General features: G+C 35.5%; 1 protein-coding gene across 4 annotated transcripts in view; it reads left to right on the top strand.

The window, feature by feature from the left end:
• Window positions 1-10,958, top strand: part of npnta (nephronectin a) — a 56,258-nt gene extending 45,300 nt beyond the window's left edge. For all 4 annotated transcript variants that reach the window (XM_055041358.1, XM_055041355.1, XM_055041357.1 and 1 more), the window contains 4 exons: window positions 3,067-3,156; window positions 4,274-4,372; window positions 5,556-5,815; window positions 6,887-10,958. In XM_055041358.1, the coding sequence (XP_054897333.1) occupies window positions 3,067-3,156; window positions 4,274-4,372; window positions 5,556-5,815; window positions 6,887-6,997 (560 nt within the window). In that variant the 3' untranslated portion in view covers window positions 6,998-10,958. The remainder of the gene's footprint in view (window positions 1-3,066; window positions 3,157-4,273; window positions 4,373-5,555; window positions 5,816-6,886) is intronic.
• The last annotated feature ends 2,450 nt before the right edge of the window (window positions 10,959-13,408 follow it).

The following is a 13,408-nucleotide window of genomic DNA, read 5'->3' as shown; positions in this document are numbered from 1 at the left end:
ATTCGTAAGTCAGTTAGGACTAAACCAGCTGATATTGTTTTGTACAGGATACACTGCATCGTTACTTTAAAAATGGATTTTTCACTGATTTTGCCTAATTTCTTGATTCTTTATGCCCTGTTGTGGATTATTCTCTCGTGTTTAATATTTTCCCCTCTTGCACTTCCATTTAATTACACATAATTTAAGAACTTACTTGTTTTTATTTCCTGGTTTGTGACCATCATCATTGTGATTTTCATGTCAGTATCCCAATGTCTTGTTAATAACCCAATAAGAAATAATTTTTTCCCTTGAGAAAATAGTCAACATTTCTTTTCTTTTATCTTCGTACATTCTATATTTTATGACAGGTTTTTCTTTGCAAAATGTATTTACTTTGCTCTTTTTTTCTTACCCCTTGTTCCTTTTATATTTATCTTTTTCCACTTCAGTTTCTATACAAGTTAAGTATCAAAGCTTTCAACCAAAAAGCAAACAAGTAAATTTTCCAAATGTACCTTTTTTTGAAAGTGCAAAACCCCCACAGGAAAAGAAATCCTTAATCCTGTGTGACAATTAAAACCCTTTTAACAACCTCTGTGTTTTGGAAAAAACAAAAAGTCCCCTCCATTTGACTAAAAGCAACTGATTATTTAAGCTCCATAAAAACAGTCTGTTAGGGATGGAAACTTGGGATACTAACATCAAATCCCTTTTCTGTGGAAAGATGAAAACAATCAAACATAAAATAAAGCAGCGTTCAATAGCACCAGTGCCGTTTTATTTATTTAAACTAACTTTATTTAAGCACAATTTATGTAAGTCCTGTACAATGAAATTAAAGTAAACCAAAAACATATACGACATGAACCTCTACATGGCAAATACAAATATACATGGCTGTCTACTACAGCTGGTGCAAGATGTTGCTGCACATCTTCAAACAAGAACATGTCAGAGAACACATTAGCACTGACCTGGTTTCTCTCCACCGGCTGCCTGTGTATTTTAGAGTTTGTTTTAAAATTCTTTTGTTTGTTTTTAAGGTTTTAAACAGCCTTGCCCTGCCTAATTTAACAGAGCTTCTTCAGTGTTACGCTCCCTCTTGGTCACGCCGGCCTGCAGACCAGCTAATCTTGGTCTTTTCCACTTGTAAGCAGAAACTTATAGGAAAAATATCCGAACAAACCTTTAAGTGATCAATTACTTGTGATTAGCTAAGGGTTTTAATCAGATTATTTTTATTTATTTTATTGTTATTTGTTTCAAAAAAATCTCAAGAAAAGGAAAACTGTTAGGGGGGAATGCAATACAATTTTCTCATCCAATTTCTTCAGTGTGCTTTACATCCACTCTCAGTATAAGATTAGGAAAGGGTGCTTTATCTTGACACTGGAACCTGGACACACACACACACATATGCACACACCGAGATAGAACAGGATGCCGAGGATTGCTGGAGAGCCTGGTGTATGCATGACCTATCCCACTCTCAGATTTCTTCGGTTGACCGACTTCTGCACTCTGCCAGGTGGTCATGAACCTACAAGTCGACAGATTGACTCAGGGCACGTGCTCAGGAATTTCAAGGATTTGTTGAATATTACACAGTCAATTCATAGATGACTTATAAAAAAACAAACTTTTGATCATTTCATATTATTAAAATTTAGATTTTAAAGTCCCTCAAATTTATACATTTTACTGTATATAAAAAAACCTTCTGTTATCTGCAGAAGACCAAGAAATGGTTGACCTTTCATAACAGCTTGGCCTTGTGCAGACAGAGGCTACGTTGTTCCTTTGTGTTGTAGAAAAACAACATAATCAACACAAAAGACGCAAACTGACTTTTAGCATGAGAGCTCAGAAAGTGAAGGAAGGAGTAATGGTGAAAGAAGAGAGTCAACATTCTGGCCATGATTCTCAGAGAGAAGATCTTTTACAGGCTTCTTCTACTGAACTGAACTCCCTGCAGACGAGCAAATCTGCCTCAGAAGAACTTATAACAGAGGTGTTTCTGAAAACTTACTTTCTCACTCTGTCTGTTATCAAGGTGGAGAAACACTTTTTCTCCTGATCATGGCTAACTGAGAGGAGGTCATGTTTCATTTTGCAGGAATCGTGACCACATGAGATTTACTCAGTTCAATTTTATTCATCTTTATTTATCAAGCACCTACAGCTATAAATGAAACTCAAAGCACTAAACAAGCAAAACCTCAGGTTAAAGCAGACAGCAGAAAGAAAGCAAAACATTCTTTGTTATCAAGCCTCAATAGCAATTTTAAGATAAAAAGTTTATAAAAAGAATAATTCTCAATGCAAAAAAATGCTAAATAATATTATAAATCAATTAAAGTTAAGAACCGTAATTAAAAGGCACATTAAACAAGCCTAAATGTAAGCTGAAGACAGTATTATGAAATATGCATTTCTAATAAGTAAAAAAATAAATACCATGATAGGCTTATAGCTTCATCCATCCATCCATCCATTTTCTAACATCCTTGTCTCTAGTGGGGTTAGGAGGTGCTGGTGCGTATCTCTAACTAATATTTCGGGCAAGAGGCAGAGTCACTCTGGACAGGCTGCCAGTCTGTCGCAGGGCAGGCTTACAGCTTTTTTGACAAAAGAAATAAAGATAAAAATCAATAAATAGAATAAAAAGCTTGGAGTTCCAGTGTTCCTTACCAAAAGAGGAAGCTAATTCCAAAGTAAAACTAAAAGTCTTTTCCTCTTGCTTTGAATTTTCTAGGGTTAACAAGAAAGCCTGCATCTTGGGTAAAAGTAGGCTGTTGAGGATTTTGTATGCAATCAGAAGTGTCTTTTACTCAGTTTTGAATTTCATAGAAGCCCAAACGAGTAAAGATGAAATGAGACATGTGACTCCGTTTAACATCTCCTGTAAGAACACTGGCCACTGCAGTCTGCATCACCTGAAGAATTTTGACATTGATTGATCCCTGTAAAGTACTTTTCTGTGTAATGTAGGAAAGTCATAAAACAGCTCCAAGCAGAAAATGTTGAATCGATATAATATCTTTTTTAATCCTTTATCTAAACCCATGCCTCTTTCCTCAGTCCCTAGGAATAATGGTCACAACACTGTTCTGGACACAGAATTTGATATTGAGCTCGGCAATACAGCAGATGAAGCCAAGGATGACCCAGGTAAGCATAATATGTATGACAAACCACACAGGGTTCAGAAAATAGCAAACATGAGCTTTGGGACAAAGTGTAAGTGAAAGAAGCTCCTGGAGTTTTTCTTGCCAAGGTGAAGTTAATATAGGGACCAGGTGTGTTTTAATAGGAGGTGACACATGGCATCTGGACGTGTCGCTTAAGCGATGGCTCACTGCCTACGAGACACTGCCAAAATGTTCTGCTTCTCACGCTCTGCTCGTTTTGCTGCTTCAATGATGAATTGATTGGAAGCACATTAGCTTTCTGCTCCAGGCCTCTGCATCAAGCAAGACTCAATGCACAATTGTACCCAATATCATTAGTAAGCTTTTGTGAAGTCATGTCAGCTTGATGTGATTTATTAATACCAAGGAAAAAATATGGATTAAATGGTCTCAGGATTCGGTTTGGTGTTGCTTTGGATTCATAGCATTTTATTTTTTGTTGTTAGTAGAGATATATCGTAGATCATTTGGCAGAATTGTCTTTCTCCTCAGTTCCTATTCTTTTATAGTTTATTCTTTGAGCCACATTTTTTCAGTCATATCAAAATGAATATGTAGATCTTGCAAAAACTGTGACTATTAAATTGTACCGCGAATCTACTATTTTTTTTGTCAAACCTATTTTTACATAAATAAAAAAAAAAAAGATTTTTCCTTTTACAGCCACATGACATTTCTGATTGGAATATTACATGAAACCAATAAAAAGACACTTTCAACGTGTAGATCTGAGCTTGATGACTTGAAAGTATAGTACATGCTGAAAATGTATTTTCAGAAGAAGAATTCAATATAAGAAATGAGCCTAATCAGAATATATTTTAATTTAATAAGTATGACTGTATTCACTCCCAACTGATCTGGATTTAGATGACATAATTTAGGCTCAACTTTGCTCTACAATTTTTTTATTTAATGACTTTCTGTTTGAGATACAGAGTTTTTTGGGAGGAAGGGGGTTTCTAGAGGTATTAAATGTTCTCATGAATAACAAAATCACTTAATTTTCACCACACCAGAGGTTCGGCTTTCATTTTTGTTGATGTTGAAGGCACAGAGCATGAAATCAGACATTTACAATCAGTTCTGTTTCTTAGACTCGGGGTATTTGAGCTGCTCCTTTGATGACGGTCTTTGCGGCTGGATCAGCGACAAAGACGGAGACCTGCACTGGGAGACGACACCTGATCCAACAGGTAATTGAAAAGTGGAGTCCACCCTACACAGTTCCCCTACTTAAGGTCTAAAGTTTGTGTATAATTTGTTTATACATGAGTTTTAGAAAGGCTTGACATGCATGCACATGTACGCATAGAAAGAAAATCTGTTTAGTCCTCCTTAATTACAGGTCAAGATGAGAATAATTTAAGGGAAGTAATTTGTCCTCTGAAGATTAAGGCTTTGCTCCGCAATGAAATTTAGATGATAATTGGATTGCATGGTCTATCACTGAAGCCTTAGGCTTTATCAAATATAAATATAAAATTAGTCAAGGAAAGACATGGTAAATTATGTTGAGAGGACACAACAAGTCTAGAAAGCACATTATCTCTCTTAAGTATCTACATCTTGTCTGTCCAGTTAGTTAAAGACACTAACTGGATGTTTTCACCAAATTATATATCATACTAGTTAAGTGCTGACCTTATGTAAATAATATTTCAATGAGTACCATCTTGTTGATGTAGAATTAAAATACTTCAGGGCCATTTCCCTTCTGTTTACATAATGTCTCTACTATAAATACTATTTTCTTGATGTTGTCATGCATGAAGGAATATTTTACTATCTGCCTCCTCCCTTTTGACCCCCAAAGGCAAACATCACACTCGGATGAATACTTTTGACTTTGATGGAACTTATAACTTATGCAGAAAGCCTCAACAGATATTTACTACAACTTCAGAAATTAACAATAGCCGTAAAGTGGCTCTGCCAGAGAAGCAAAATACACATACATCAGCATTTATCAGCTTCAACCCACAAGCACTTTGAATTTAAATTGCTTGGATGCATACATTAATAAAATGGATCTCTAATTGGCCTGGAAACTGAATAGTTCTAGATCAAAGTGTGAAATTATTTTGTGGCGTTTTTGTTTGCAAAAACAGCAGACCCTATAGATAAAAAGTATTCTAAATAATTCAAAGGTAATTGTTTAATGAAAAGCAAAAAGTTGTGGAATAGTCCAAGATGAAGAACATAACACTCACAGTACAGAGATTTTTTTTTTTTTTTTACATTGTACTGCATGACTTGTTTTTTTTTTTTTTTTACATCTTTCTAGATCAAATTCAACATGACCAGGCATTTTAATTATTTTTTTTTTTAAATTTTTGGCAGTTGGTGTTTATTTACGTCATTCATTTGCTCACACAGGTGGATGGTATCTCACGATCCCAGAGACAGGAAACAAGAGAACGGGACGAGGGGCCCGGCTAGTACTTCCTCTCACCCCGCCATGGAATGACGGCAATTTGTGCCTGTCATTCCGGCACAAGCTGGCAGGCCACCATGTGGGAATGCTCCAAGTGTTTGTGAAAAAGGGAAAGCAGTACAGTCCTGCAGTGTGGGGCCGAACAGGAGGCAATGCCTGGAGGCACACCCAGATCACTTTATGGGGTACAGGCCTGGAAAGTGTGAGTAAAATTACATACGTTTCCACTTGATAATCTAGTTTGGGAGATAAATCATCATTCTTTTTACAGCCGTTCTTCAAAATTGTGTTTGAGAAATATGTTTTTAGAAATATATATTTCAAAACGCATGAAAAAAATAAAGTGACCACATGGCAAGCAGGAGTCTAGCTGTAAGTTACATAAGAATGATGTCAGAATGGTTGAGAACAGCAACAACTTACAAATCAGAAACACACAGGTGACATCACCATGTCTTCTATTTCTTCAGGATATTTTCTAAAATGTGCTCTAAGCAAGTCCAGGCGTCCACAATGTTCAAAGATAGTAAGAACAAATTGTTCAGTTTATACAGCAATGTGTCCAGTAAGGTGGAGAGAGTCAGGAAAGATTTTGGATGAAAGCAGTAATTTGGGGACGCAACAGACCAGTGCAGAGATTGAAAAACAATTTGTGGGTTGCAGTGAATAACTGCTTTTTACCAGAATTTTCTTTTAAACAACCATGAATTTGGAAGACATTTTAATTTCTGTTTTGGATCTCATGAGCACTATTTAAAAAGACACTATTTAATGTGTAAGATGAATGATGTTCTTTGCAGATTGGTTAACAATTTTCACCCTCTGTTGGTTGGCAGAATCTGGGGGGAGCCATAACAATGCCTCCACGATTGTATTCTGTGTTGCCAATGAATGAGCGACCATAGGTTCGACATATAAAAATTTGAGAGGAAAACTGTTTGCTTTATAAAATAGCTGGTAGTCACACCCATCACCAATGTCTGTTCTTGATCATTAGATCTGGAGAGACCTTTCTCTGAAGGCTGATTTGGGGTTAGAAACGAGTTTTAAATTGGTTGACTACCTTAAAATGGTCAATTGGGCAGATTGGGTTTTATGCGGCACATTTTAAAGATTAATCATTTATCATGGCTCTACAGCAGGATAAATGTGCCCTTTAAATTTAGCATATAGCAGAATAGGTACTGGAGAAGCTTTAATGACCTATTTCATCAATAGTCAGAGCATGATGACCTTTTCATCGTAGAAATACCTGTTTCCCGCTCCTCAACAGGTCATCTTGAAGGGGGAACGTGGGAGAGGGAGAAATGGAGAGATGGCTGTGGATGATATTACCTTGAGGAAAGGCTCCTGCACAGAGGAGCACAATGTAAGGAGACTCTGACTGAAAGAATGGTGAAGGGCAGACAAAAAGGACAACGAGAGGAAAAATCATCCTAAAGAGAAGAGACTCTGCTGTGACACCTCCTTATACTGCTCTGTTCCTTACTTTGTCCTTCTCATCCCCCAGCCCTACTGTGAGTGGTATCAAAAGTTATGCATACAGTTTAGTGTTACAGGAAGTTTTTCCTATTCATCTATCCATGAACAAGAAGGACTTAGTCAAATCTCACGGGGATATTTTTGGCAGCACTCTCCGGTCGTCTCACCCCACAATTTCAGTTCTCTGAACTGTGCATGTACCGATGTATTATGGAAATGTACTGCATCTCATATTGGCTCTGGCAGCCTCCAACCACACCAGGAAGATTCATTCATTTTTTTTTCTAAAGAGAAATCTGTTCCTTTGCTTTGCATTTTTGTTTTGTCCAAATATTGTAATTGTTTTAATTCACTTGCTTTTGAAACACACAACCAGAAATGCAGTTCCTGTTTTTGATAAAGAACAATATTAGACTTGGTGCTGTTTTATTTTTAGAAGTTCAATTTGCCAAATTTGATTTTAAAATTAGATTTTTCTAAATGGATGTAGTTCCAGAGTTAACATCGAAGGTCACAGTGCCAAACACTTCAAAACAATAAAGCTGAAAATTTCCACCAAAAATGTAAGAGTTTTTTAGATTAATTTACATATTTACTTGGATAAAGACTCTGAAATGTCTTCACTTTGCAAAAGAAATAATATTTTATGTGATTAAAGACCAAATTAAAACATTAAAACTAAAGTCAGAAATTTGTGAGATTTTTTTTTTATTTGTCAGAAATATCTCAGATGTTTTATGAGATTATAAAGTCAAGAGCCGCACATCTGGATAATTTAAGTAGTAGATCTGGTAGGTCCTGCATCAGAATGACATCTCCCACATTCAGACCTGATGCAGCCATGTTTTTCCCTCATTGTCTAAGATGTGCATTTGAATCAGTTGAAGCATTTATGTCAGGTCTACACTCAGGAGATGTCTTTCTGAAAGAGGAAAAGAGCCTTGATCTACCTACACTGTGCATCTCCTAAATTTACCACTTAAGCCTTAGACGACTTCCGTCTGACTTTATAATCTCAGTAAAGTTTTTTGTTTTCTGTTACTTTCAAATTTCTGGCTTTATAATTTCAGAAAATATTGTTGTTTTGTTGTTGGATGTGCCCATTTTATGAAGAAGTGGACCTTTTGTCTTGCAATTTAAAACATAAAATTTTATCTTGTAAATTTGTGAAATTAATCTTAAAATGTCCGATTTTGGTGAAAATTTACGTCACTGCAGATAGTCATTATTTTTCATTTATCAACAGTACAACATAATATTTGAATGCATAACTGAGGTGTCAAATATTTATATAAGTGATCAGTTATAAAAATGAGACTAAAATACTAATTATAGTGTAATTAATGCAAATAAATACATGCATATTTGAGGATATTTAACTCAGTATTTTTTCAAAACATTAAATGTGGAAATAATTTAAATTTGTTCTCACCTTATGTTAAAAAGATATAAATGTTTTAGCATTTATGTATTTGTTTTAAAGGTGTGTTTTGCAACACATGATGAATAAACTGAGGATATAACTCATTAAAGTCAGTGAGCAGAGCGAACACTGCTGTACAAAAAGGAATTAATCTACATTTTAGTTGTGCAATTTTGCCTATTAAATGTGATGCACAAGAAATATTCAATCGATAATGAAATAGGAAATAATTTTCAGATATTAAGTGAAGTGTTAATTATCTCTACATTTGATTATGTTTATTCTAAATATATTGGCATATTTAAATGATAATACATAATTTTTTTTCTTTCATGTATTTATTGCGGTTTCCTAAAAAAAACTGTCACATATAAATGTATTTCACAAATTATTTATTGATTAGAAGCTCTTCTGGTCCTTTATCAGTTGGAAACAGATAAGTTAAAGGGACAGTTAAGTTTTTATTAAATATTTTCACCTAAGAAAATTGTTTTGTAGTGTAGGTGAATGATATGTTGCATTGCTTTTGGATTACTTGGTTGTGTGTGATGTTTTAAGAGTTTTGCTCTGGTACTATGTGTGGGGAGTAGTCAATGTAAAAAAAAAGTTACTGATGCAAAAGTGGTAACAATGAACATAACATGTTCAGATATAACCTTCTGACCCACATGCAGAATCTGAGTCCAAATAAGAAATTGATTTTATTTTCAAAGAAATGAACAACTGACAGTTCTTGATCCTTCAGGAGGATGGAAAGGGTCGCATATCGGTGGCGCCTGCGATGAGAGTGGAATTAATGGTGGCCAGAAACGATTAATCAGGGATGAAATAAGAGCGAGCTTACTCTAGAATTATTCAAAATGAGGCGTGGAGGAAAAGATGGCTAGGGTCCTGTGTGGGAGAATGGTTGATGGTGAATCCTCATATTGTGCGAGGAGGGGTCTGATGAAGCAGGGTGGAGGAATGATGAACGGCAGAGCAGGCAGGCAGGGAACTTGCAGGTAGATCCACAGGAGGAGAAACAGCAGAACTGATTCCTCCAATGAAATCCAATGAGACAATCTCGAGGCAGCAAACACAAGGACTATAAAACTACTGGAAAATGCACAGGAAATAGTCAACAGGTTGTGACAGGGAACTACAAAAGGGTGCTAGAGAGATTACCGGTAAACATAAATCATCCAGCACTGAGTATTTAATCTTATATTTCCATTACTCTGATGAGGCTGATGAGCTCCACCTGCATAGGCTCTACCTAGATCCTCACTGGAAAAGATGCATCGCTCGCACTCCAACACACACACACAGGAATCCTGATAGAACAAAGATTAACTAAAAATCAAATTTTAGTTAATATAGATGTAATAAAATATCCACATTTATTTGAGTTTATTGAGTTCTGAGTTACTCTTTGACTCCAACAAGTTTTCCAAACTGAGATCTCTGTGTTATTTCAAGAGAGATACTAACTGTCCACAAGCGCTCATAATGGACCATTCCCCTATTTAGACAAAACACAAAAAAACACCTAACTGTCATGAAATGTTTTTATCTGAGAATACTGTTTTATGTGTTGTTTCAAGGTCACAAAACAAATATCATGTTGTACCAGCTGTTTTGTCAGCTGGTACAACATGATAGTACAAGTACAGTCAAGCACAGACAAGAACAGGTGGGTTTTTGGTTCTCATTGTTTTCTTGGAGAAATACGTGATATTCTGGTTGTTGTGAATATTAAACATACCAAATATAATACCTGGAATGCACCGCATTGTACTGTAAAATGTTTTGTCTGCAATTAGAAATAGCTTTACAATTTAGTGATTTTGAAAGCAGACCTTATGGTTCTTCTACAGTTTGCCCCTGGAAAATATTGCTCTACCACTTCAGCATCCTCTTTCACCATTGAATAAACATGACAAATTCCGCTCACCTGTATGTGATTGCATATTCATGCCATGTAAGAACAAGCTCAGTATTCTAAAAAACAAAAAAAAAAACAATTCTGTGAATATTACTGGGTTTTGACATAACTTGCTATGGTACATACTTCTGCATATCTTGGAAGAGCACCAGGTTTCCTCTTTTTTTTTCTTTTTGCAAAAAACGATTCTGTTATTCAGTACCATCCTCATCCCTACTTTTGTCTGATGCCCCCTGCAGACCAACTACCTGAAGTGTTTAAAAAAAGAAGGGGCAATGGATTTTAGGCACTCACAATTGAACGTTTTCTTTGTATTGTGCTTTGTTATATAAAATGTATTTGTTACTGACATTGATTGATGAGCAGAATGGTATATTTGTAAATGTATTCATGTGTACATACTCTGTACAATGCCATAAGCTGGTGTGATTTATATGTTATGTAAATTCATATATGAATGTTGATTGGACTTGGTTGGTATTTCAGTATTTAATTAAAGACCCGGTGGAAGCCTTACACGGTGACCCCTTTGTTTGCCATAATAATGAGGAAATTTATCTCATATCAATGTGCTCAGAAGCTTCGTCTGATATTTTATGCTTTCAAACCTGCTTTATAATTGAATGTTTAAAAGACAGAATTAAGTAAAACGTGTTTTCAAATGTAGAACTTGTCCCACTGGATGTTGAATTAAGCTATTGATCTTGGGGATTTTATTCAGAGCTTTTGGTGCAGCTGATACATTCATTAAAAACTAGACCACTAGCTTTTCCCCTGGCCATTTTAGCCAAACCCTAGTGCTTACTTAGTAAAAAGAAGATCTCAAAAATGTTCAGCTGACTACTCGGGATGCATGAAAAGTGGAAAGCATATAACAACTTAGATTCATATGAGGTGGGACAGAATAAAACTCACCCAAAACTGGATTAAATCCTTTTTTGATTATTGTGTTTCATCTGAATTATGTGTGCAGTGTACACATAATTGGACCACGCATCTAAAATTCACACTGAGTCCCGCGTCTCATTAAAATAAGGGAGCTTTTCCAGTTCTACCTCAAAACTTTAAACAAGGAGGGATTATAACTTTATCCAAAATCAACTTTTTTTCAAACAGTTGTTTGAAGCTTAAAAGCTTATTGTTTTCTTTCTGTTTTTTTTATTTTTATTTTTTATTAATTTGCTGGTAAAAGAGGTGGCGAGGAGGGTTGGCATTTTGCTTAATTACATTGTTATTCTCTCATAAAAAACATGCCTGGAGTGTTGCTTTGATTTTTTATGGATGTGTGAGGAATCCTTGAATTTCCTGTGGCTGCCACTTTACTCCCAGAAAGCTCCTTCTTGGAGCTGCAGCTTTCAGCCGATGAAGCACAGCGTCTGCTCCTGTAGTTTAAGGATATTACACAAACTACTTCTTCCGATGAGCCTAAGTGTAAGTTATAAACAGCAGAATGGAGTAGCATTGTTGGGATGAGTAGGAGGTTCTTAAAGACACAGGTCAATTTAAAGACATCAAATTATGAAGTCAAATTTCTTTATACCTATGTTTGATATGTGCAGCATTTTCTAACAGCCGAAGATAACATAGTTATTTGATTGTGTTATGAAATGGCACAATCAATTGCATAATACCAGTCCGTTAAACAGAAAAATCACATTTGTCATCTTCTGCATATTCAAAAAACTTAATTACCTCCACATACCTTTAATCTTTTTAATATTTTTTCCATATTGCACTTCAGAGTTCAATGTAATTTGTTTGGAATTGACATAATAGAACAACATAATTTACCACAAAATTTTTAAATGGAGAGATTTTGTTTTCTACATTTTTACAAGTAAAATTCTGAAAAGTGCTTTTTATGCAGTCTCTATCCATTAAGTATTGACTACTTCATGGATGGTACCTGGGACCATTTTCGGTCATAAATTTGAACCTAGAGAGGTCTAGTGTGTAATAAACAGAATAAAAACTATTTTTCCAGTAACATTTGATAAAAGTCCATCCAAACCACTTTAATGGATATTTTTTCAAACAAACTGTGGATATTACGACACACAGAGAGGTGTGATGTGGAAAGATAAAGTCAGCAAACTTGGCTGTACAATAACTAAAACTGGTTTATTAGGGCTCCAGTATAGTTCACACACAGTTCAAAATGGCAGTTTTCCCATCAGTCAGTCTCTCTGCAACATCCAGTGGTCCACTTATACCGGTTATCCCCACCATCTCAATTTACCCCCAGCCAATCAAACTCCATCTATCACTGCTCCCTCCATAAAAGAGCTGGGTTTGAGGTGGGTCTCCTCCTTAGCAGGGTTCCAAGATGGCAGCTACAATGACACACTTGCAAGGTAACAAACATTTCACAGACAAAGGATCATACACACTTTAGCATTTAAACATTACAGAAAAATTTTTTGTTTCTTAACACTAGACATCATTAGATAAGTCAGAAAGATTTTATGGTAGACTCTTTGATCTACACTTGTATGGCAAGACCGCAAAAAAGTCTCACTGTGGTTTCATGGGCAGAACTATTGCAAATCTCAGTGGCACATTTAGGAAAACGTGTGTGTCCTGGATTCATTGGAAAGTTTACTACACATAATATCAGAACTAGCTCCATTATGAAAATAAGAATATGGATTCTGAAATAAAGTAGCAGATCATGATTCATTTTTTTATTTTTAGAAATCCAGAGAAAATGTCAAGATACTCATGCCTTTATTTATGGGTTGTCAATGAGATTTCAGATAAGGATGTTTTGTCATTGCAAGATAGACTGAGCTGTGTCAGACTCTGATTATTCGGTCATTGTTCATATTGGAGCCTTTTATTCTTCTATAACCTACACACAGAAAGTGCCTGGGTTTTAATGCAAACAAGTTTCACAATGAAAATTTCTGAAACCTTCACCTTAAGACCAATATAGTTAAAGTATTCAGAAATTAGTTACTCATTTA

The sequence above is a fragment of the Poeciliopsis prolifica genome, unplaced genomic scaffold (genome assembly GCF_027474105.1).
Source record: "Poeciliopsis prolifica strain line A6 unplaced genomic scaffold, Auburn_PproV2 SCAFFOLD016, whole genome shotgun sequence".
Classification (NCBI taxonomy): domain Eukaryota; kingdom Metazoa; phylum Chordata; class Actinopteri; order Cyprinodontiformes; family Poeciliidae; genus Poeciliopsis; species Poeciliopsis prolifica.
The sequence above is the reverse complement of the archived record's forward strand: the minus strand, read 5'-3'. Positions and strand labels throughout refer to the sequence as shown.